Source organism: Hylobates moloch, unplaced genomic scaffold (assembly GCF_009828535.3).
Source record: "Hylobates moloch isolate HMO894 unplaced genomic scaffold, HMol_V3 SCAFFOLD_2, whole genome shotgun sequence".
NCBI lineage: Eukaryota > Metazoa > Chordata > Mammalia > Primates > Hylobatidae > Hylobates > Hylobates moloch.
In genome coordinates this window covers 63862457-63889032 of record NW_026652277.1, presented here as the reverse complement: position 1 = coordinate 63889032, position 26576 = coordinate 63862457, and the positions used below count along the sequence as shown (strand labels likewise).

Genomic DNA, 26576 nt, shown 5'->3' with positions numbered 1-26576 from the left:
TCAATTTTGAATTATTGTGGTGCGTGAAAAAGAAGATTTTAATTGAAAATGTATCAAAGATAGACATTAACTTGGACATAATAGCTGTGTTTACAAAAAATGATAGCCTTCCCATCCAAAAACAGTCTTTCTCCATTTTTTGAAGTTTTAAAATATTTGCATATGGCTTTAGTGCCTTTTTTGTAAAAGTGTGCATTTCTTATTAGATTTGTTCCCAAAGTGCGTTTTCTTCTTTCTCTCCTTCCTTCCCTCCTTCCTTCCTTCCTTCCTGAGAACGAGGGAAAAAGTAGAACAAGGAATTTGATCTATAACTGACTGTGAACCATCAATTGAGATAACTCACTACTTTTGGACCAGCCCTGTATTAGTCCATTCCCACATTGCTGTAAATAAATACCCGAGATTGGGTAATTTATAAAGAAAAGAGGTTTAACTGGCTCATTGTTCTGCAAGCTGTACAGAAAGCTTGGTGCTGGCATCTGCTTGGCTTCTGGGGAAGCCTCAGGAAACTTACAATTATGGCAGAAGGTGAAGGGGGAGCAGGCACATCACATAACTGGAACAGAAGCCAGGGGTTGGAGGGGAGGCTGAACACTTTTAAATGGCCAGATCTTGCAAGAACTCTCCACGATGTATGGCGAGGACAGCACCGGGAGGATGGTGCTAAACCATTCATGAGAATTCTGCCCCCATGATCCAGTTACCTTCCACCAGGTCCTACCTCCAACATCGGGGACTACAATTGAATATGAGATTTGGGCGGGGACACAGATCCAAACTGTATGAAGCCCCAAAGTGTATTTTTAAGTAATGTTTTATTGCTGCTCTGCCTCTTTTTAAAGCAATACAAAGAATTTTGTGTTTTTCTCCCAACCTCTGCTCTGTGCTTTCGTAATTTATCCCAAGTGTTGGAAAGAGCAAGTGCCCCTCTTGTCTTTCTCATTGAAGAGTTTCCTATACCATTGTTGCCCACTTTTGTTCCAACAGGTATAGAACATTAACTGACAGCTGCTCTGCCTCAGTATTTACTGCTGGGGTCCTCGCCTTCTCCTAACTTACCTTCATTTTCTAATTCTCAACTCATGGATGCCCTAAGAGCATTACTCTGTCAGTGAGCTTCTTTGTAAAATGGGTCTTTACATTAGGTATTAACTTCTGCTGTATTTCCACCTGCCTGGGTCTACAAATCAAATAACTTTTTGGGGAAAATAAGAATGAGTAGGAATGAATGATTCCTTATTTGTTGCTGGCCTTTCTTTGGCTATTGTAACCCTTTAGCTTGGTAGTACAGTTTCTCTGCAGTAGACATTGGGAGGATATGAAGCTCCATCACACCCATACTCACCTCCCTGCCTCTGGCTCCCCCATTCCACTGCAGTCAATACCATGCAGCCAAAACAAGATTCCACAGCACTTACTCAGTGGCAGCATTCATTCAGCTAAGTATGAGTTTGTTTTATGCACCATGTACTTGAAATCTGAAAGTTTAGTACATTTGCATTCTAATGGCTTTCTTGCCTTTCAACCCTCTCCAATTCCCCCTCCACCATGCTGTCAAAAGTGGAATTTCTAAAAAGCACTACATGATTATGTCTTTTCTTTGTTGAGACTGTTGGTTAGGGTTCATGCTGGCTTCTTGGTAGCATATTCCAGGCTATGTGACTTGCTGCCTGATATGGTTTGGCTGTGTCTGCACCCAAATCTCATTGAATTGTAATAATTCCCACGTGTTAAAGGTGGGGCCAGGCGGAGATAATTGAATCATGGGAGCAGTTTTTCCCGTACTGTTCTCGTGGTAGTGAAAGAGTCTCACAAGATCTGATGGTTTTATAAATGGGAGTTCCCCTGCACCTGCTGTCTCTTGTCTGCTGCCATGTAAGACATAACTTTGCTCCTCCTTTGCCTTCTGCCATGATTGTGAAGCCTCCCCAGCTATGTGAAACTGTGAATTCATTAAACCTCTTTTTCTTTATAAATTACTCAGTCTCAGGTATGTCCTTATTAGCAGCATGAGAACAGACTAATACGCCCCCGCTGCTTTCTCCTACCTCCAGGCCTCTGCACTGCAGTGTTCTCTCTCTGGAGTCATTGATTCTTATTCACTTGTTCACCTGGCACACTTTCCCTCTTTCTCTGTGCTTTCTCCTGGACTTTACACCTGCTTCTGTCTTGGTTGGTTCATTCATTCAACCAACAAATATTAATGCGTTCCATTGTGTGTCGTGCTGGGGATATAGGAATGATAAGTGCACTGTGCACATAGAGGGGAGGCAAGTAATCAAATGAACAGAAGAATGGTTTCAGATGCTGGGAAGAAATAAGACGGCAATGTGATAGGGGCTGGATAGGTGTGGACAAAGTGGCCAGAGAAGTTTTCTCCAAAGAGGGGATGTTTAGGCTGAACAACTGGGTTAGCCAGCCATGGAAGCCTCTGGGAGGAAGCTCTCAGTGCTGAGAAAATAGCACCTGCAAACACCCTAAGGTGAGAAGAGGATATCCCAGGGCCAGTGTGGCTGGAGCAGAGAGAAGGAGGCAGGGTGGATAAGTGCACTGGAAACTGCTGGAGGGTTTCAGCAGGGGAATCATGTAATGCTTTCTGTTGAAGCTGCACTGATTGTTTCATGTTGTCAGTGGTTCATTTGCACACATCTCTGTTAAAGTATGAGCCATATGAGGGCAGTTATTCTCTGTGGATCCCCAGAACCTAGCCCAGAGGACTGGCAGGAAACATCTGGGGACTTAATGAATGAAAGAATCCGTGTTTTCTTTTGATGTGTTCTGTGTAAGTGGTAGAATCATTTAACACATTTTATTTTTATTTTTATTTATTTATTTATTTTTTATTTTTTATTATTATACTTTAGGTTTTAGGGTACATGTGCACAATGTGCAGGTTTGTTACATATGTATCCATGTGCCATGTTGGTGTGCTGCACCCATGTCCCTCCCCCCTCCCCCCACCCCACAACAGTCCCCAGAGTGTGATGTTCCCCTTCCTGTGTCCATGAGTTCTCATTGTTCAATTCCCACCTATGAGTGAGAACATGCTGTGTTTGGTTTTTTGTCCTTGTGATAGTTTACTGAGAATGATGGTTTCCAGTTTCATCCATGTCCCTACAAAGGACATGAACTCATCATTTTTTATGGCTGCATAGTATTCCATGGTGTACATGTGCCACATTTTCTTAATCCAGTCTATCGTTGTTGGACATTTGGGTTGGTTCCAAGTCTTTGCTATTGTGAATAGTGCCGCAGTAAACATACATGTGCATGTGTCTTTATAGCAGCGTGATTTATAGTCCTTTGGGTATATACCCAGTAATGGGATGGCTGGGTCAAATGATATTTCTAGTTCTAGATCCCTGAGGAATCGCCACACTGACTTCCACAATGGTTGAACTAGTTTACAGTCCCACCAACAGTGTAAAAGTGTTCCTATTTCTCCACATCCTCTCCAGCACCTGTTGTTTCCTGATTTTTTAATGATGGCCATTCTAACTGGTGTGAGATGGTATCACTGTGGTTTTGATTTGCATTTCTCTGATGGCCAGTGATGATGAGCATTTTTGCATGTGTTTTTTGGCTGCATAAATGTCTTCTTTTGAGAAGTGTCTGTTCATGTCCTTTGCCCACTTTTTGATGGGGTTATTTGTTTTTTTCTTGTAAATTTGTTTGAGTTCATTGTAGATTCTGGATATTAGCCCTTTGTCAGATGAGTAGGTTGCGAAAATTGTCTCCCATTTTTGTAGATTGCCTGTTAACTCTGATGGTAGTTTCTTTTGCTGTGCAGAAGCTCTTTAGTTTAATGAGATCCCATTTGTCAATTTTGGCTTTTGTTGCCATTGCTTTTGGTGTTTTAGACATGAAGTCCTTGCCCATGCCTATGTCCTGAATGGTATTGCCTAGGTATTCTTCTAGGGTTTTTATGGTTTTAGGTCTAACATGTAAGTCTTTAATCCACCTTGAATTAATTTTTGTATAAGGTGTAAGGAAGGGATCCAGTTTCAGCTTTCTACATATGGCTAGCCAGTTTTCCCAGCACCATTTGTTAAATAGGGAATCCTTTCCCCATTGCTTGTTTTTGTCAGGTTTGTCAAAGATCAAATAGTTGTAGATATGTGGCATTATTTCTGAGGGCTCTGTTCTGTTCCGTTGATCTATGTCTCTGTTGTGGTACCAGTACCATGCTGTTTTGGTTACTGTAGCCTTGTAGTATAGTTTGAAGTCAGGTAGCGTGATGCCTCCAGCTTTTTTCTTTTGGCTTAGGATTGACTTGGCGATGCGGGCTCTTTTTTGGTTCTGTATGAACTTTAAAGTAGTTTTTTCCAATTCTGTGAAGAAAGTCATTGGTAGCTTGATGGGGATGGCATTGAATCTATAAATTACCTTGGGCAGTATGGCCATTTTCACGATATTGATTCTTCCAACCCATGAGCATGGACTGTTCTTCCATTTGTTTGTATCCTCTTTTATTTCATTGAGCAGTGGTTTGTAGTTCTCCTTGAAGAGGTCCTTCACATCCCTTGTAAGTTGGATTCCTAGGTATTTCATTCTCTTTGAAGCAATTGTGAATGGGAGTTCACTCATGATTTGGCTCTCTGTTTGTCTGTGATTGGTGTACAAGAATGCTTGTGATTTTTGTACATTGATTTTGTATCCTGAGACTTTGCTGAAGTTGCTAATCAGCTTAAGGAGATTTTGGGCTGACACAATGGGGTTTTCTAGATATACAAACATGTCATCTGCAAACAGGGACAATTTGACTTCCTCTTTTCCTAATTGAATACCCTTTATTTCCTTCTGCCTGATTGCCCTGGCCAGAACTTCCAGCACTATGTTGAATAGGAGTGGTGAGAGAGGGCATCCCTGTCTTGTGCCAGTTTTCAAAGGGAATGCTTCCAGTTTTTGCCCATTCAGTATGATATTGGCTGTGGGTTTGTCGTAGATAGCTCTTATTATTTTGAGATACGTCCCATCAATACCTAATTTATTGAGAGTTTTTAGCATGGAGGGTTGTTGAATTTTGTCAAAGGCCTTTTCTGTATCTATTGAGATAATCATGTGGTTTTTGTCTTTGTTCTGTTTATATGCTAGATTACATTTATTGATTTTTGTATGTTGAAGCAGCCTTGCATCCCAGGGATGAAGCCCACTTGATCATGGTGTATAAGCTTTTTGATGTGCTGCTGGATTCGGTTTGCCAGTATTTTATTGAGGATTTTTGCATCAATGTTCATCAAGGATATTGGTCTGAAATTCTCTTTTTTGGTTATGTCTCTGCCAGGCTTTGGTATCAGGACGATGCTGGCCTCATAAAATGCATTTAACACATTTTAAATAACATTTTCTGTTTAATAAAATCTGGTCATTATGGTACTAGGACACTATGAACAAGGAAATGCCCCAGAATTTTTCAAAACTGTAGGGTATTAGTCCAGATGTTCTTTTCAGCCTTTGAAGCAGTACCACAGAAATGTTAAGTAGAATCTCGATGGCTAGAAAAGAATGAAAAACCATGACATTTAAAAAATAAAAACCATAAGTAGCAGAGTAGAACCTCATGATAAGGCAGATACACATATGACAAACACAATGGCTTTTGTTCTCCAAAGGAGGCAGGCAAAAGTTCTTATCCTCCAGTGGGGGAGCAGTGGGGAGCAGGGGTTGTAGGAGGTGGTCATCTGATTAATTCAAGCTTTCTTTAGTTCACCTAGAGGGCAGTTTTGTATATGGTTTAAATTTCATTATCTTTACTTTCATGCTCTTTGAAAATATGGACCACCAGAGAAATACTGTTTTTCATTAACTACACAATAGTGTCACCTTGCATGTTATGTGATTTACTTTCTGGATCTAAGTTTTAGTGTTTATGGTGAACTTTTACTCAACAGTATTTTTCTATTATGATTTTAATTTCTGGCTTATAGGTATTCTCCATTAAATCATGAGTTTTTTTTCTGAATCCAGTTGGAAACCCTAATTTGTATCTGCCTGTGTCCCATTAAATAAAACTATATTTGAATCTCTCATAGTAAATTCATGATTCGATGAAAAGCACATGTCTCCCACCATAATGGTACCCAGTCTTCTTATTTTTGTTTTTCATCCTGTAGTTTCTCTACCATCCTAGTCTTAAGTAGGATTTTTTTCTGATTACTTCTTCTTCCATTTTTACTTAAAAATTACCCTACAGGTTAATTGAGGGATTCAAAACATGGTATACCAAGTAGATTTGGACATTTTTTAAAGATGGAAATATTTTCCTCTACAGAGACTTCAGCAACACAGAAACACTGTGTAGTGAACAAAAATATTATTGTGAAACATGCTGCAGCAAACAAGAAGCCCAGAAAAGGTAGGTAAAGATTTAGCTCAGGGTTATCTTTGTGTGGTGAGAAGGATCCCGACTGTGCGGCCCAGCAGGGTTGGCTTTGAATCAATCTCAGCTTCCTGGGCTTGTAGCCATGGAGCCTTGGGGAAGTCAGTCACCCTCCTCACCAGCGAAACTGGGATAAGAACGCTGACCTTGGAGAGAACAACTTGGAGAGTTGTCTGTCCGATTGTTTACTTATTTGTTTATTCATTCAGTCATTCAGCAAATATTTATTGAGCCCTGCTATGTGCCAGATACTATGCTAGATAAACAAGTAATGATTAAATATAATCACTATTCTCTTGAGATTAAAGGTAAATTATATAAAGTACTTAGCAGAGTATATAACACATAGTAGACACCCAATATTATTTTTGTTTGTATGGCTTAAACATTAGGACCTCTTATTTAGAGACAGAGGTTTAAAAAATATATATCATTTCATAAGGACTCATGAGGAAATTATTAACACATCAGTTATAAGAATAGGTGATTAGAGGCTGGGCACAGTGGCTCACACCTATAATCCCAGCATTTTGGGAGGCCGAGACACACCGATCATTTGAGGTCAGGGGTTTGAGACCAGCCTGACAAACATGGTGAAACCCCGTCTCTACTAAAAATACAAAAATTAGCTGGGCGTGGTGGCAGGTGTCTATAATCCCACCTACTCGGGAGGCTGAGGCAGGAGAATCACTTGAGCCCAGGAGGCAGAGGTTACAGTGAGCTGAGATTGTACTACTGCACTCCAGCCTGGGTGACAGAGCGAGACTCCATATCAAAAAAAGAAAAAAGAAAAAGAACAGGTGATAAGAAAGTTAGAAAGTTATTGCACCACCTTTTCCGCACACCAGACAGTTACAGTTCTTGGAAAATCTGGAATAACCAGTTGTCCCCCATTAATCTGCTCCTACAAGCCAGGAAAGTTGCCATTTCAGTCATCCTGCGAAGGCTTCCTGTGAGTTAAATCTATCTTGTCAGTGGTTCTGGAGTATTCAAGGCAGCTGGCAGATGCTCAATACTGCTGTCTAAAACCCTCAGGGGTCTAGACCTGAGGTTGAGATCATTTCTCTGCCCAGCCTTCCCAGGCGTTCACTCCAAACATGTACACTTTTCTTTGCTGCAAAACTTACAAATGGTTAGTCACTGTAGCAGGCAGGCCTCAAGGAGGTAGGCAGATGTCTTTTGTTAGTAAAGAAGGTCACTCATGTCTGTCCCTCATCCTTATAACCTCAGTCTGCCTAAGGCTGGCCTTGGGTCTTCCTTTGTGACATTAAGACATTTTTTGTTCAGCCCTGGGGGGTTTATATATTACAATGTCATGTGTTCCCATAAAATATGGGGTTCCCCATACTTCTTATTTCTCTACTGTTGTTTTACTTGCTTATTTGTATGAACAGGGCTTTTCCTTAATAGATTCCTTAAAACTGTTCTTCTAAAATTTGTCCTTTTCACATACTATGTATTAAAAATGTACACAAACTAAATGGCATTTACACTTAACTCAGTACATTCATGGAATGGGGGGCTGGAAGGTAACTGGAAGACCCTCTATTCTAGCAGTGCACTCTGCATAAACTGTTACCTTTGTGACTTTTTACTGAGGAATGTTAATGGTCACCTAGTAAACAAACCTTTCTATATTTATATAAGTTTGGGAAGTCCAACATCAAACAACAGAACAATTCCTTTACTGCAGGATTTCTCAAAATCTTCAGTCTGGTAATGTACACATAGGATCTTCAAAGCAGAAAGTAGCATCATCCAAACTTACTTAGCCACAGAAACACCACATCTGTTAACATCTCCAGTGCTCTCCTGAGCCCAGTTTGTGAAATGTAGCCCTAAGCCAACCCCTGCATTTTGTAAATGAGGAAACTGAGAGCTAGAGAAGGGAAGTGACTTGCCCGAGATCACAAGGGTCAGAATGAGAGTGAGCCTGGCACTCTTGGTGTCCCAATGCACAAGAGTGTATGTCAGAAGCATCCATCCTCCTGCCAGTCCTCAGAACCTGTAAGTCCAGCAGTCGGCACCGTCTACCTTGTCCTCTTCCCAGCTTCCTGTTCTCAAAAGCTCTCAACCCTTCTCACCATCATCTCAGGGGGTAGATTGTCCAAATATCATTTCTCTCTGGAAGGCACAGAGCAGTGATGGAGAACAATTGCACAGCCTATTTTTATTTGTACAAAAATTCTGGAACATCTCCTTTCAACAAATAGACACACACCGTTGTACATTTCTCCTGCTGGGAGCCAGGGATATAGGATAAGTCAGCTCTATATAAGCCAGCATACCTTTATCCTTGCAAACTGTTTGGTTGTTTGCTGCTTTGAAGTTGGATAGAAACTCCTCCTGTTCTGTTTGTGCAGATGACAGTGTATTCTCTTCCCCTAATAGGTGTTGGGTACAACTGATTTTCTATTTCATGGTTTCTTAGGATGAGGGTAAAAAAGCTGCCCATGATCTTGGCCTTGCACCTAAAGCGGTTTAAGTACATGGAGCAGCTGCACAGATACACCAAGCTGTCTTACCGTGTGGTCTTCCCTCTGGAACTCCGGCTCTTCAACACCTCCAGTGATGCAGTGAACCTGGACCGCATGTATGACCTGGTTGCTGTGGTCGTTCACTGTGGCAGGTAAGGTCAAGACCGGAAGCAGGTATACAGGGTAAGTGTTGTAAGGGTTGCCCCTTCGCTGAAGTATACCCGGCTGCACCTTTCCTGGCCCGTGGCACTCAGTACTTTTGGGATCTCTGCCAAACTCTTACTGATCATCACAAAAAATATATAAACATGCCTGCAGACACATAAAGAGCATTCCAATAATGATCATCTAAATGTTCTATCATGAGAGAAATAACTTAATAAATCTCCATTGCATGAAAACGATGGTTATGAAGAATTTGAAATAACATGGAGAAATAAATGTCTGTGCTATGATTTTAATTTTTAAAAAGCCAAGTTGCATTTATAGTATGATCTCAAAAGTATTTTAAGATGTGTAAATAAAGACTAGAAGCAATGGATCAAATTTAATAATTTTTTGGCACTTTGAGTGATTAAAAATATATTCTTAAAAAATATTCTTTGTTATTTTTGGTCTTTCCCCAACATTCTGTAATAAGTATATAATCAGAAAAAAGATAAGAGAGAGAAGGCCTCTAGATACGGAGAGGCAAAGCGTTTTGCCGAAATTCCTTTGAGCAGATATTTTTTATTCCATAATTTGGTATAAGGGAAGAAAAGTATCTTGAAAATTCACCTGTTTGTTATTCTTTGCTCAGTTGGGACAGGTTTATGTTCTGTCTTGGGAGCAGGCACAGCTTTCCCCCTGACCTCATAGGTTTTAGATTGGGGCATGTCATAGAGCAAGAGTCTTTCTCCTCCATCTGCTAAGATCGGATTATGGTGAATACACCATTACCAGGAGACTACCATTGCCATGCAGAGGAATAGGTTGATATATTTCTAATTGTGTACTAGGGTAGATGGCATCAGAAACTGTAACTTCACATCTGAAGTACCCCATATTTTATCCTGTGTGTATTAACTTTAAGTCACTGGATATTTTCTTGTATCCTCAGTATAATGATATTTATTGGCTAGTTATATGCCAGTTTTGTGGTGTTCTCCCTAAAGAACAGCTGTTATTCTTTTGAAGAACACAGAGTTCCAGTGATCTGGAACCTAGCCCTGAGTACTGGATGAGGCCTGACATTAGTGCAGGGTTGGGGAAGATCTTAGGGCAGGCAGAGCCTGGGACCTGGTGGGCATTGTGGCTAAAGTGGGTGGCAGGGGTGGTGTGGACAGGAGGGCCCCTTGCACAGGGTACACAGGACTTTCAGTGTGGGTCTCTGTGGGTGCCCAATTCAAATCCTTGGGAGGACTGGCAGAGACCCAGGTGAGGGAACTGGACGTCCAGTGGGAGGTTGGGTTCTCTAAGGTCAGTTTCTGTAATGTGAGCACAAGGTCAGAAGAGCCCTGGTAGCAGAGCTCAGTTGGTGCCAAGTCATGCGTGCCACTAACTAGGATTCTTCAAACTCCTCCCCACAGAAGTAGCATTGTTCTCCTATGTGGAGCAGGGCTGGCCTATGCATGCGGATTGGGTGGCTTCCAGGTAGCACTGGAAAGCTTTGAGGTTAGGGAGCTGGGCCTGCCTTCTCTTCCATGCCAGGACCTCCTGGCCCACAGTTGCAGCAGGTGCATAGCCTCATGCATTGATTTCTGCTGCAAGTTTTTTTTTAAGCTCGTATGTTCTGGATTCCATGCCAGGATCTGAAAATAGAGTAACGAAAAGACACACAGCACAGGGACCCTGCCCTCACAAAGCTTATAATCTATCTGGAAAGACTGATAATGAACAAATAAACACACCACCCTGCTACCCCCAAAAACAAACCACTGCAAGATAATTTATGATTTTGATCAGTGCTATCAGGAATAAACAGGGAGATGAGTGAGTGATGGGAGATACATCTTCAGGTGAGGTGGTCAGCAGAGATTTATCTGGGGAGGTGACATTTGAGCAGAGGGCTAAATAGAATGCAGTTGGGGGAGGATTATCTCTGGCAGAGTTTACAGCAATACAAAGGCCCATAATATGAAGGGGGCAGCGTGTGAGAGGAGCCCGATGGGCTGGAGCTCAGAGGGAAAGGGAGACAGTAGCTGGAGGAGGCTGGAGAAAGGGCAGGAACAGATCATTGGCATCATCTTGTGTTGAAAGAGGGTAAACAAAGGGTGAAGTTTGGCTTTTTCAACTTTAACAGTGCATTAAAAAACAGTTTTAGGTTTAGGATTAAAATCTCCTCACTTGTGCAGATCTAACCTAACTACATAGTAACAGCTGCTTAGTTGTCCTTTCTGCTTTTTTCCATATAGCATGGTATATGGCTTTTAAACACTTGTTACTATGCATATTGGTTTATTAATGTCTTTCTAAAGCATATATCATACAGCTCCTTAAAATTCCCCATTTCTTCCTGGCTTGCTCGAAGCAAAGCCTAAAATCTTAACTGTGACTCCTCCTACTACACTTGCCCCTCAGCCCCCTCTGGTCTTCCCCTCCTCGCTCACTCTGCTGCTCTGGCCTCCTTTGGCCTCTCTGCTGTTCCTGAACACACCAAGTGCTACTCGCCCACCCCAGGCCTTTGCACTTGCTATTCCCTATTTCTGAAACTTCCATCCCAGAGTCACATGGCTTCTCCCCACGCCCTGACCCCCACCCCTACCCCTACCCCTGCCATTTCCTTGCAGGGAAATTTCCTTCTGCTCACATTATCAAAGTGGCCTCCCTTCACTTTCCATCAAATATTACCTCCTCCCATCACTCATATCCCATTACCCTGCTTCATCCTTCTCCATGACACTTCTCGCCGCTTGACATACATTTATAAGTTTAGTTTGTATATTGCCAATCTAGCCCCTACCCCAAGTCCCAAGTAAGTGAGGTCTTTGTTTTGTTCACTGCTTCTTCCCCTGACAGCTAGAATAGGGCCTGGCACAGAATACGTAGAGAGTAATTTTTTGTTAATATTTGCTGAATTTGAGTGTCTGTTTTTGCTGCTGGATTATGAGTCCTTAGGAGACATCTCTTCTGCACACTTTTGTATTCCCCTGTGTCCAGCATGGTGTTGTGAACATAGACATGAGCTATATGCCAAGTTCTTTATGCTGATGACATAGTTTTTTTCCCAGAGAATCACTGCTTATAAAGAGCTAAGTAGAGTTTTATAAAGAGATAAATGTTAACTTGCTAACTGTCTTTTATTTCTTCTTTTCCAGTGGTCCTAATCGTGGGCATTATATCACTATTGTGAAAAGTCACGGCTTCTGGCTTTTGTTTGATGATGACATTGTAGAGGTTGGTTCGCAGATTATTCTCCAGTAGTCATAGAGCATCAGTAGTATTTCGGAGAATGTATATGTATAGACATTTTCTAAAATGGGCCTGTTTCCCCATAATATAATTTGAAAACAGCTTAAATTTGTATTCAAAACCAAATTCTACTAATCCCAGTGCTCCATGGAAAGGGAGAAGGGGTGTGATCATGGACTCACTGACGCTGTGTTCTCCACGGTTCAGCCATAGACATGGGATCTCTCTATCTGTGCCACCGTAAATCATACTTCAGTGTAAGTCTTGTTTCCTATCATGACTAAAGCCCCCTCTGACACAGGGCAAACAATAGACTTCAAAGTTCTATTAAAATTATTATAACAAATTTTTCTTGTATTGATTATTGTTTAAAATATTTTATTCAGTCTGTTGGATCTGGAAATCTTTATATTACACCAATACATTCTATGTATTGATTTTGTTATAAAAGAATACTAGCTGGAATGAATTCTACACTCAAAGACATGATCTATTTTAACCCACTAGGGTAGCAGTTTTAGTGGAATAACACTAAAAGAGATGAACTCTGGTGGCCGAAAAGACTTAAGGCTATTTCCAGGACCCATCAGTTTACCATTTGGGAGATGTCTTGGCTTGTTCTTCGAAGAGTGCCCACACAGGGTTGCTAATGCATGAAGGCATTGCCTTCTTTCCCAGAGATGTACAATTTATGTGATGATGTCCTTTAGCCAAGTCTGTGGAATTCTCTATTTGCTATTGAAAGTTCCTAATCATGATTTCATAACAAATTGTGTTCCTTGCATTTTAATATATATTCCATTAGTTTTTATTTCCCTTCCCCAGGAATCATGTTAAGTAATTGTGTTGTTTTCTTTCTCCTTTATTGCAGAAAATAGATGCTCAAGCTATTGAAGAATTCTATGGCCTGACGTCAGATATATCAAAAAATTCAGAATCTGGGTATATTTTATTCTATCAGTCAAGAGAGTAACTTAAAGAACTGTGGGACTAATTCAAGTGGGGGAAAATGTTCAAAGCACTATTACCTTGTTTCTCTGCGGTCTTTCTTCTTCCCCAGTGGCCCACTAATGGTATCACTCCGAGTCTCAATGGTCTGGCTGTGTTAGACTCTCTCCTTTTGTGTTTTTACATGCAGCACTACTCTTGGTTTTATTTCAGTCTGACATAGAGTTAACTGCAATCAGATTGTAGTCTGATTTATATGAATAACAGTTGCTAATTTTAGGACTGGGTGAAAGCTATGCCATTCATTATGTCTGGCTGTATTAGAATGACATTTCCTATGAATGTCTACGGTCTATTTTAGGTGTTTGCTAAACTTCTATGGCTTCCAGGGTCTTCTTACAATGCATTCCTTTAACTTGTCCCTGGAAGCATTGCTACTCATTTTCAGCTTCTCTGCCTCTCTTCTGATACAAAGACAGAAGAATTGGGTAGATATTCACCTTTTAGGGGTGCAACTATAGCTTTAAGTTTGTGCAAGTGAAAATGTTGAAAGGTGAGTAACCTCGATACTAAAATCATCCTTGACATGAAACAGGGTGAAGAGAAGCTGTCCATGGTGGCTGGTGTTGGCTAGCATTGGCCCTGGGCTGTGCTGACCTAGCCATTTAGAATTCCAGGGGCTAAGAAGGCTCAGGGCAGGCAAAGTCAAGAGGAAGAAGTTTTTGTGGACAATGAAAAGTTATTTTCGTACCTTTCTACCAAAACCAAGTTTCAGGAAAATAACTTTATGTTATTTTCAGCGACACTTATGTAAGGCCCTGTGCGTTGTATTTATCCTGTATCCGGCACTGCTAAGCTTTTCAAGGTATCTTTCCAATCCTGCTGATGTGTCACAGTCAATGGCTGCAGGGCTGGCAAACCTCCCCTTAGCCAGTCAGCACGGCATTGTTCCTTATCAGGAATAACAAAGGTACTGCATCTTTCCAGCCATCAGCACATTGTACAACTTAACTTTTTAACATAGTCCATCTGTTTACTGAGGCACTGGCAAGTCCCAGGGCTGATACAGAACCTTCCCTAGAGGGAATACCAGAGTTAGCTGGGTATGGAGGTGGCTCAAAGGAAGTGTCCGTGGGCAGGAGGGGGGAATGAACAAAATGGCGCTGTTTCTTTGGCTAAGACACCTAGAATGCTTGACAAGACCGAATTTTTTTGGAAGAACCTCATCTCACTATAGTTACTTTTTTCACTTTTGTTATATATGTATTTATTAGAGCATTTGAATATTGGTACCTTTAAAAGGGTCATTTGGTGTTTTGCCGTTGAGCTGGTTTTTGAGTCATAGATCTTGGCTTCCTTTGGAAGTCACTTAACTTCCATAAACTATAATAAACTGTGAACATATTTTTGTTACCTAATGCATCTGCTAATGAACATGCAAACTTTGGGCATAATGTGAACTAAAATTGAAATGGAAAATGTTAGTGGCCATTTTGCAACAATGAAGAGGATAGCACTTTATCTAGATGAAAACTGGATTTCTTATCTTTGAAATATCTTGAACTGTTTATTGCTCAGAACTTAAGTAAGCATGCCAACATTTCGTTTGTTTATGCTTGAAGTGAAATGTTTTACTTTTCACTGGAGAAAACAAAACAGGGTGATCTTCATGTTACTGTTTTATACAAATGGTGGAAATGGACCTTGCCTTGTTTAGAGGCAATTTCACATTTATAAATATTTTTTTTTCCTCTATGAAACTTACACAGTAATCACTACCTGGAAGGTGAGTCTTGATCTCTTTTTAAGGAGAGGCACTTTCCAACTGAAGGTGATTGATGTAGGGGAATGTTTGTACTATATAGAATCCATATATTTGACTGCAAGTTACAAAGTTTTAAGAACATGATGGTTGGTCTCTAATATATTTGGAACTGATTCATACAAAAAGTTATTAAAATTATCTTTGAAACACCTCTTGAAGCTAATTTATTAGAAAAAAATATTTCAGTTGGAAGCCTGTAGAAGTAATGTTTAAATGCTAAGTCATAAGTTCAGGATATTTCTTTTCTATTTGGTTGTGCAAAATGTTTTTCCCAGTGATTTAATCGAAGTAATTCCTTTGAATAGTAAGAGTCAGTTAAAATTCAGCATTCATGGATAGATTTTTGGAACGAAAAAGGGTAAGTATAAGAAAATATTGCAAAGACATTAAAACAGTTGTATGGTGCACGAAAAGAAGATTGGAAAAAGACCAAAACACACTTCTCCAGCAACACTCCATCAGCTTTTTAAAATTTAGAGCTATCTGCTAATTTTTTCCCTCTTCCTCCTCAATAAATGAAACAAACACTAGGCAGCTGCAGGTTTCTCCCAATCACATCTCTTTATGTAAAGACAGTAACATGCAAACACTTTTAGTTTACATCCCTCATTCATAGTGTAAAGCAGGAAGTGGTGTGGGAGATGTGAGACCATTGTGAGGTCAGCGATAGCCCAAAGGCTCCGCAGTACTCCCTGCAACGGCCAAGGATTTCTTGTGTCATCTGCAGGAGTGAGTAGGCCTGCTGTATTTCTTTTAACTGCTGGGTGTTACAAAATAAGTTACAATGTTTCACACTTTAAAAAAATACAGAAGGAACATTTGCTTTATTGGTTACTTACTAGTTTAGCCTCTAGGTTATGGCATAGCATGCTAAAAAAATCATGTGTTTAAAAGTAAATGTTGGTAAAATGCTGGCATCTGGTCCTATTGTGTTGATGCATTTTCCCTTCTGTGGTCATAGGAAATGGACTGGTCTAAAGAGAGTGAGGCACAACACAAGCAGGGCATTAGTTTGAATAGGAAGTCAATCATATTTGGTTTTATGGCCTGGTATATTTTGGATTTAAGGTAAAATAGGGAAAAAATGTCAGAAATGGTCCCTATGCATTTATTTTCATGGATACCCTTAATTTCATGGGCATGCCTAATAATGATCTATGTTCTAACTGGAGCTTAGGGCTTATTTTAGATATTGGAGTGTAGCTTTATTACAGATGGATTTTATCTTTCAACATTGCATTTTGATCAACTTTGTATATTCATGTGTATTAAAATATTGTGCACTAAATGTTTTGCCCTTGTTTGCTATTATATGGTCAAGGCATTTATCAGCACTATTGTAATGAACTCATGTAAATGGCATGGGTCAGGGAAAATTATTTCCCTCTTTTCTGCCTAATTAAATTTCTGTTTTCCAGTATTACATTAATTTATTTTTGGCTTCCATTTCTGTATAACCAAAATAGTTACTGTATTTGTGTGGCATTCCTATTATTTTGTTGCTAAAAATATTGTAGTTTTTATTTAAAATAATCTGTACCTTAATTTTTTTAAATGTAACCAATTCAAGCACTTTAAGCAATAATGTCAATCTTGTGAAATTTTAATCAGTTTAACACCCTGCCTCTAAAATTGTTTGCAAAAAATAAATAAATGAATAAAATGGGAATTCTCTTTCCAGAGAATTATATCTGGGTAATGCTACACACATGGACTTAAAATCCTTTTTATAAATGAGTCAGTGGCAGGTCTTATGTCCAAGTAATTATTACAAACAATTTTGAAGCAGTGGAAATGTACAGAACATTCTGATCATTATAATATATAAAGGCAGTGTTACTCTCAAGGTTGATAAAAATCAATGTTCTGGAGATAACTCATCACTTTTTTTGAGTGAAAAAGATCAACAGAATTTAATTCAGGAAATGGTATCTGGAGAATAGCAAATTGAGAATATCAGTGAAAAGAATTTAGGGATAGTTAACTAGGCATCACAGTGAATTTCTTTTTGGGGACTTTGCATATAAAATCCTTTTAACCAGTTATGAAATGAAAGATCCATTCCCCAAATAAGGAGGCAGCTTCCAGCATCTGGTTTCTAGGAAGGAGTAGGAGTGTGGTTGGTCCCTGGTGTCCTGACTTCTGGGCCTGTTTCTGAGCCATGGGGGACCCCCAGCTTCAGAGATACTCAGGGGGGTTCACAGCACTCCCTGCCCCAGAAGGAGGGCAGGCACAGGTCCATGCCATGTGGCCTCAGTGAAGCCTACAGTAACCACGGGTAGGGCTGCTTTTCCCCGTCAATCACCCAGGGCATCTGTGAGTGGACAGAAGATTGTCATCTGAATACATGCTTGGGCCCTATTATGGGAATAAAACCTCATAGACCAAGAGCAGGGCATGTGCCAGTAAGTGTTGAGTCTCCCAGCTGCTGTCCATCTTCTCGGGGCAGTGCAGTTGAACCTGACTGAGCTGGAACAGAGACTGTTGGGAAGGTCACTTCTGTCTGCCATGAAGGCCAAGGGAAGAGAAGACCTTCTTGGGACTGTGGTTTTCTTTCCTCGGCCTCACTTTGTCGTGGGATTTATAGGATAGGCCTGTCACTACCAAGGAGACACAAATTCTAGAGAGTGTGTTTTCCCATTTCTTCAAATTTCCTTTCCTCTCTTTTTATTGATAATTAAAATACCTTTACTAAAAAAATGAAGCCTTCCATTTCCATTCCCTTATATTTACATGAAGATAAAAACATTTACTAAGTCGTTGTATTTGTCCATTCTGGCAGAGCTATAAAGACACACCTGAGCCTGGGTCATTTATGAAGAAAAGAGGTTTAATTGGCTCATGGTTCTATGGGCTGTACAGGCTTCTGTTTTGGGAGAGGCCTCAGGAAACTTACAATCACAGCAGAAGGCAAAGGGAAAGCAAGCCCATCTTACATGGCAGGAGCAAGAGAAAAAGAGCCAAGGGCGAGGGGTTACACACTTTTCTTTCTTTTTTTTTTAAGATGGAGTCTCACTGTCACCCAGGCTGGAGTGCAGTGATGTGATCTCAGCTCACTGCAACCTCTGCCTCCCGAGTTCAAGTGACTCTTCTGCCTCAGCCTCCCAAGTAGCTGGGACTACAGGCTGTGCCACTATACCCGGGTAATTTTTGTATTTTCAGTAGATAGAAAGTTTCCTCACATTGGCCAAGCTGGTCTGGAACTCCTGACTTCAGGTGCCTCAGCCTCCCAAAGTGCTGGGATTACAGGCAAGAGCCACCTTGCTCATCTGGGGTTACACACTTTTAAACAACCGGATCTCATGAGAACTCAGTCATGAGGCAGTACTAGGGGGATTGTCCTAAACCCCCTATGATCCAATCACCTCCCACCAGGCCCCACCTCCAACACTGGGGATTACAATTCAACATGAGATTTGGGTGGAGACACAGAGCCAAACTGTATCAGTCATTTTTCTTTTACTGAGGGAAAATTTTGGTTGTGGGGTTAGTACTAAAGATAGCCCATGTAGACTTCTTCTGAAGATACCCCAGGTGGAGAGATTTTTAATTAGGCATTTATTTGGCACCTATTGCATTCTAGGCATTGTGATAGGAGCTGAGGGATAAAAAGGTGATACAGATTGGGTCCCTCTTACGGACTCGTTTTTTGTCTGAGAGGACAAGTCTGGGTGAGAAATTTAAAATTTAAGTTGTGGAAATAACACGTGTGGGGGAAACTCCTTGCAATTCAGCACAGTTTGGTGTTCAGCCCCAGCCTCACCATGCAGATGGCACTGTTGGATGAAGCCACCCCATCTTTTTTCCTGGGAGCCCCACACTCTTCCCAGCCTGCCTTCTAGCTCAGGGACAACACATTTTGAAAAACAAAGTATAAATTGATTATGTTGCAGCAATGAACTTCACGTTTTGCCTCTTCTCATGTTAAAAGAGCCAGTATCATGAAAGCCTCAACAGTGGGCTTTATGAATCAAATATCTGTTATTTCTAAACAATCTGTTTACATTATGACCAAATAATTAAAGCCTATCTAGACTTACCAAAATAAGATAGGGCATAAGCAATTTATTTGTGCATCAGCCTTTGTTTGCTTTTTAAGGTTCCTTTATGTTTTAAAGTGATTGAACAAAAGACATCAGGAGCTTACAAAGGAAAAATAGCTTCATTTTGGTTATGAGATACCAGAGTCAGAAATGACATTAGATTGTATAGAGAAGACTTCTAATTGTGTGCTTACTTCCCACATGATTATAATAAACTATGTATTAACAACCTTGGGGGGATCGTACTCAGGTTGTCAATTACACGGATGCATCTTTCACTCTTTTCTTTCCCAAGAGTGAGAGAAAGAGTGAGGTTGTGCTTAAGGCAGTGTGGAATTCTACAGAAGCTCTTCACGGAAAAGGAGTTCAGGCACTTGTGTTGTAGATTGCAGTCTGATTCTGTTCTTACTTCCTCTCAGCATAAGGGAGCTTTGAAAAGAAAACTCAGACTTGTATCTGACTTGACTAGAAGCAAAATAATTTGATCATTGAAGCCACCATTTCTATGTATTTGATCAAGTCCTCCTCTGGAATCCAATGCAGCCGTGTTCATATTTCAGTCTCTCTTAATGGACCTTGCTGGAAAGAACATTCTGTGCTAAGAAAATGGAAAATAAATGCAAGAAAACTTTAAGAATGAGCCTTCACACCTCCTGCAGCAGGTGATAGCTCTGTACTTTAGAGCTTGTCTCCAGGTTGAGAATTGCCTGTTTTCCACTCTGAGGGGATTAGAAAGATACTGTTTTAATGGGTTATAAAACTTGTGTGAAGAAGATTGGCTTTCTCCACCTCTTCTGTGAAATAAACTGTTTGAAAACTCTTTGAAGAGAAATTGCTTCGGTATATTGTTCTATCTCTGCTACCCCAAAGCCCGGAGAACAAATATTAAATATGAATTGCTAGGCTAGGTATGTCATATGTGCCAGCTTTGACATGAGCCAAAGGACTGAGCCAAGTCTCAATCAATGTACAGGTTATTTTGCCAAGGTTGAAGACACACCAGGGAAAAGAGACACAAGCCACAGTATGATCTATGGCCCCTACTTTTTCCAAAGAGGATTTTGAGGGCTTCAGTATTTAAAGGGGAAAAGTAGGCAAGAGGAGAAAGGAGGAAAGAAAAAAAAAGAGGGAGAGTATGGTCACATTCTTAGGAGGCTTTGTTTCACACTCACTAAACCCACATGTTGCACGTGGAAAGGAATGGGTAGAGGAACAGTCGATTATGTATGTCCCCTCCTCAGTAAAACTGCACTTTACAAGAGATAAACAGAATAGGGGAAGAAGTCAAATATGCATTTATCTAACAGTGAGCAGTGGGGATGATTTGTACACTCCTCTTGTCCCATACTCTGGGAGGCCACCTGGGGAGACGTGGCCTCTTGTAGCTATCTGTTTAGGAACAAAAGGAAAGACAGTGTTCTGTGACCCAGCTTCCAAGCTTAACTTTTCCCTTTGGTATAGTGAGTTTGGGGTCCCGAGATGTTCTTTTCCTTTCACAGATGTATGAGACTTCAGCAGAAGGGTGAAGGCTGTAGAATGGAGAGAAAACCCTCTTCCTGTATGGCTATTGATTGACTTGGTCTTTTAACTGATTATGTCATCTGAGGAGTCTGTGAAGGTTTATGAAGAATGAATTCACCATACAACCTCCCCTCAGATGGAAATGTGTACATAATGTAGAAGAATAAGGGGCTGTGAGTTTTGGGGGTAAGAGGAAGGGAATAAGGTTAAGACTTCTAATTCTGCTTAGCTTCTAGCCTTGGGTCTTGCCGCAACACCTGCCCAACACCTGTGTGTGTGTGCTTTGCAAGGTTAGCTGGGACTTAGGTAAACCCCACTTTGTCCCTCGCTGACAGGAAACCTACACATTCTCTGCTCTTTCTGTTGTTTCCCTGACCTCGCTCTCATGGAATTTTAGATTCAATTCAATGGAGTTCAGGTTCCAGTGTGGGTTGGTCACCAGCCGATGCAATCCCCCTGGCATATGGGAAAGCAAAGGATCAGGAGGCATGAGATCCTAGTTCAGTCCTGGCCTTTGCTTCCTGGTTTGCCTAAGTCAGATGTTGGACATAGTATTGGGGTAGGGTGCTGATGAGTGGTAGTTGGTGAAGGGGCCATTTTCCACACAAGTCCCCAAAGGAGAGAGACCAATTGACAAAACAATGGAAAGTATATAATATTAGCTACTCAAATCATAAGTAGTTCTGGGATACTAGGCTCTACTGTTTTATTTATTCCCCACAACATTTCCTAACATTTCCTAGGCATGAAAGACGACGCTGAAGATGTGAGAAAAACAAGCATCCCCTGACAGCCAGGGGCTAGCCTGAGACAGCCACCCTCTGATGTTGTCAGGAGGCATCCTGGAGCTCATCGCTGGGCTGTGGTGTTTCTTGTTCCACGTGAATCACACAAAACACCACCCTCAGACAAGGTCATGCCGTGACTGTGATGAAATGAGACAAAAAACAAGACCACTTCATAATTTCATCCTAGCATAGACAAACACAAGGCCACTATGTAAACCACGAAATCACAAACTCTCTCTTCATCCGAGTGCCTGCTGCCCTTCACCTGTTCCCATTTTAGCTTTGCTCTCATCTGTGCTACATGAGATTTACTACGATCTCAATCAGATAATCTGCCCCACTTCCTGACAGCACCCAATCCAAAGCACACCCCTATCCATGGAACACTCCCACGAATGACCTAAGCAAGGCCTCCATCCTCAAAGTTCTTCCTGACAGCTGCTTACTGAGATGCCCCACAGTCCCCCAGTGTGTGGTCTTTCAATGCACTGAGCATTTGTTCAACCACAGTTGTGTTCCTAGTCGTCTGGCTGGGGAGGGCTAGACTGAGAAGTCATTTCCTGAGGTCTGCTGTTCTCATGAGGGCAAGGAGGAAAGGAGAGTCATACAAACAGGATGGCTACTGGTGTGCTGGCGCCTCATTGATCTGCAGCAACTCATCCTGCCCACGGGGTTGGTGGTGTTGGCCCAGACGCCAAAGGAGGCTTCTTACAAGTAACTGGAGAAATCTGGACTTCAGTTTTTCCTAACCTGTAAAACAAGGTCAAAGCAGTTTTGTAATGAATAGAAATTCTGGAAAGCATGTAGTGTGATGGTGGGCATGCCCTGGTACGATTGACATGCTTTGCTCATTGTTCATAGTTCCTGGCACCTCCACACCTCCCCTTACAGTCCCTCACGCTCAGATGTGTCTGTGTCTTGAGCCCTTGCTTTCCTGAGGGGTCAGAACCCCTAGTTGAGGCAGGGCCTTAAACCGAGGAGATGGGGACTGAGTTCCCTCTGTATGGAGGGTTCAATCAATTTCAGGAATTCCAATTTGCTTCAACAGAGAAGGTCCAAGTTCTGTCTGGATCCTGTTATGTGTGCTGAAGAGCTTTCCAGAGTCATAGGGCTGCGGTGGGGACATCCTGGTGTGGACAGGGCAGGTGGCAGTAGAGACCATTAAAGATGCAGGGAGAGGGTCCAGTGCCCTCTAGTGGGAAGGGTCCCCCAAACACCTCCTGATTGTCCTCAAAAGAGCTGCTGCACAAGTCTTGCTCTTACTTTGTTTGCATTACTTGTCTATGTGTGTGTGTTTTTTTTTTTTAATCCCAAATGTGACAACAGTGATCTTGAATCCAAACCAGGGCTGAAGTTAAACAAGCCCTTACCTTTCTGCAAGATGGGGCAATGGAACAAGAGATCATGAAAAGAGAAGAAGACAGGCTCCATGAAGACAGTCTCCTGTCCCTCTCTGAAGCTTGTGCCTAGAAAGGGTTGTCGAGTTAAAACAAATGTGTGACAAGGGGTGTGGGGCTAACGTGGAGAAATCTAAGACAGAAGAAGAGAGGAGAGGTGATTCTTATTCCTATTTAGCTTTTTAATGTTACAAAGCAGGAAAGGAAGGGTCAACCTAAAATAATTTAAAAGAGTCAGGATCCAATTAAAAGAGTTTAAGTGCAAATATTGAGGGTAGCTGTCCAGGCACACCCGGATACCAGACAATGATTATTAGTGCTTCTGGTGTGGGGATAAGTGAAGATTATTTATACAGGCAAAAACAGGTGTAGAACAGAATCAGAACATTCTCCATAAAAAGGCTAACACAGAGATAAAGGATTTGACTGGCTACGGTTGATTACACTCCAAAGGATTGCTTAGTATCCAATTGTAAAGAGGTGAAAATCATGAGGGTCTCCAACCCATTTCGCCTAGGTTTGAATAAAGATTAGGGAGTCTCGTTAATGTCTAACATCTCAACACAAAGTTCAAGAAGCAACGGTCATTCACCAGAGAAGAAAAATGACTGTGACTCAGTTTCCAGGGCTTAACTTTTGCCCTTGGCATAATAAATAGGGAAGGTCCTGAAATTTTCTTTTCACAGAAGAACAAAGAAGAGTAAGAAAGGAAAGAAAATGGAATATTTGAGAAATTGATGCAAGGGTTTAAATAAAAGATCTGAAAGCCACTTTCTGATTTTGGAAGGTACAGGAAAAGAGCCTCATGGCAAGCCAACTAAAGTGGCAAAGCAGAATTTTAATCCTTATATTCCTCCCCTACCTGAGAACAAATATCCTATTTTGTTTCTGCTATTCAAGTTTTGGTTACAATTGTTTTAAGTTTTGATTTTTGTAGGCAAAACATGTGAGACCTCTCAAAAATGATATGGGATAGGGACTCATTTATGGTGTTAGAAAAAGTGATATGGGATAGGAACTCATTTACTGTTTTAGAATTTTTGGGAAATAGTTTTGCATTTTGAAACTTTCCTGCTTTATTTTCGCTAGAGGCATTTATTTGTAATTATGTCTGCCGACCCCAGACTATAAGCTACACAGTAGAACTTTAATTACATTAGGTACAGGATTTTTTTCTCTTCTCCATTTACATATATGGAGGAATGAAGTATTGGACATAAAGTCGGCTGGGCATGGTGGCTCACACCTGTAATCCCAGGACTTTGGGAGGCCAAGGCAGGCAGATCGCTTAAGCCCAGGAGTTTGAGACCAGCCTGGACAACATGGTGAAACCTCCATCTCTACAAAAATTAGAAAAATTAGCCAGGCTTCCTGGCATGCAACTGAAGTTCCAGCTATTTGGAAGGCTGAGGTGGGAGGATCACCTGAGCCTGGGGAGGTAGAGGCTGCAGTGAGCCATGATTGTGCCACTGCACTCCAGCCTGGGTGACAGAGCAAGACCCTGTCTCAAAAAAATAAAATGTCTATAGTGACATTCTGAGAACAAGCGTTGTGAATAAGTGAATGATGGAAGTGCAGGGAGAATATTCAATAAAGAAAAATGGCAAAGTAGAGCTGAAGGGAACAGAGATTTCATGCGTTCTTAGGCATGGCTGGTGAGTGAGTGACTTCTGTCACACTAACATTTAAAGAAAGCTGCCTGGTAGAATGTATTTTAAAATAGATTTCTGGGAAAGTAGATATAGTTTATTTTTAAAACTTTATCATGGGGAATTTTAAACATGTACAAAAGTAGAATAGAACACAACCTCTGTGAACCCACGACTCAGCTTCAACAGTTAATTATAGCCAATCTTGTTTCAGACTGCTAGAATTTTCAGATGGTACTGGAAAGTTACCAAACGAACAAGCCTTCAGCTATTCAGGATCTCTAAACCCATAAAGGACAAATGTATTAGGTGTTGATGTGGTTTAGGTTGACAACCAACTCTAAGGGATTTTCCATGTATTTTGTCATTCCTCTAACTTGAAGTAACATAATCATTAGCATAAATGCAAAAACATTTTTGTGATGCAGAGGTTTAATTGTTGAAATGGCCTTAACTTTTACAGTGGCTAAATAATATTAAAAAATAATGAGACTGAAGCTGCAGTATAAGGAAGTAACCACATTTATTTGGAAAATTGTAACAAAACAATAGCACTTTATAACTAATGTAGATTATAGAATATAGTTCTATGAATATATATACGCAAAAGTGACAACTTCTACCTCTCACAGCTGTTTTACATGCCTTCTGTGTTTTCACTTTTCCATCTACCCCTTACTTTTCTGGAATTATCCCAAAAGGATGGGGCCAGACTCAAAATTTCTGTTTGTCTTACCCCTTTCCTGTTGATGTTTTCTCTTGTGGCATGTCATTGGAAGATTTTACTGATCAATGCGTTAAATCAAAGAATGCTAGAGCGGAAAGAGAGTTCCTGGAAAACAGTTCAAACTTTCCAAAGTCAAGATAAGGAAACAGAAGCCCTGAGATCTTATCAAGACTTGCTTGCATCAGTTTCCAAGTTGGTTTTACCTAAAGCAAGAAAGGAGGGACTGGTGACGGTTGCCCAGAGTAGAAGCAGAGTCACTGTTCTGTGTGGTGGGTGCTTGCAGGAGGAAGGGAATGCAAGCTCAATTGTAGCTCTTGAAATTTCCATCTCTCCCTGGTGCCTGCTCAAAGAAGCATGTGGAGGCCTGAGCTGCAGGGTTTAGGGCGAGGAAAGAGAAAGAGCTGGTCTTAGCAATAAGGAGGTAGAGCAGAAACCAGAGGGTCTTATATGTAGAATTTCACCCTCTCCAGTCCATCACCCAAATGATCTAGGGCTGTTTTCAAGCTTTGTTTCAGTAGCACAACCTTTTTGAAAAATAAAATCTAATGTAGAACCTAACTGTGTGTATATGGCATTTTTTCCCCTTAGCTTTATTGAGGTACAATTGGCAAATAAGTATTGTATATATTTAAAGTGTACAACAGGCTGGTTTGGCCTATGTGTACATTGTGAGACGACTACAGTCAAGTTAATTAGCAAATACTCTTTTGTGTATGTGTGATGAGAACATTTAAGATCCCTCTTAGCAAATTTCATGTATGTAATCCATTATTATTAACTATGTCACCATGCTATATATTAGATTATCAGAATTTACTCATCTTAAACTGAAATTTGTAACCTTTGACTAATACCTGCTCGTTTTCCCCTTCTCTAGCCCTAGTAACCACCATTCTACTCTGTTTTTATGAGTTCCAGTTTTTTAGATTCCATATATAAGTGATATCATGCAGTATTTGCCTTTGTATGTCTTGCTTACTTCACTTAGCATAATGTCCTCCAGGTTCATTCATGTTTTTGCAAATGACAGGATTTCCTCCTTTTTGAAGGCTGAATAATATTTCATGGTATGTATATATATATATATATATATATATATATATATATATATATATATATATATATATATATATATATATATATATATATATATATGACATGTATTTATCCATTCATCTGTCAGTGGGCACTTAGGATGTTTTGCATCTTGGCTACGGTAAATAATGCTGCAATGAAATGGTAATGCAGATATGTCTTGGACGTTACCGAATTTATATCCTTTGGGTATATACCCAATAGTGGGACTGCTGGACCATATGGTATTTCTGTTTTTAATTTTTTGAGGAACCTCCACATTTTTTCTGTATAATGGCTGTACCAATGTGCATTCCCCCCAACAATATATAAGGGTTCCGTTTTAGTCCATTTTGTG

At 40.7% G+C, this 26576-nt stretch overlaps 1 protein-coding gene across 2 annotated transcripts in view; it reads left to right on the top strand.

Moving 5' to 3' along the window:
* USP46 (ubiquitin specific peptidase 46) overlaps window positions 1-15170 on the top strand; it is a 69209-nt gene extending 54039 nt beyond the window's left edge. For both annotated transcript variants that reach the window (XM_032150953.2, XM_058434163.1), the window contains exons 6-9: window positions 6272-6355; window positions 8811-9008; window positions 12153-12231; window positions 13118-15170. In XM_032150953.2, the coding sequence (XP_032006844.1) occupies window positions 6272-6355; window positions 8811-9008; window positions 12153-12231; window positions 13118-13219 (463 nt within the window). In that variant the 3' untranslated portion in view covers window positions 13220-15170. The remainder of the gene's footprint in view (window positions 1-6271; window positions 6356-8810; window positions 9009-12152; window positions 12232-13117) is intronic.
* Window positions 15171-26576: the final 11406 nt, after the last annotated feature.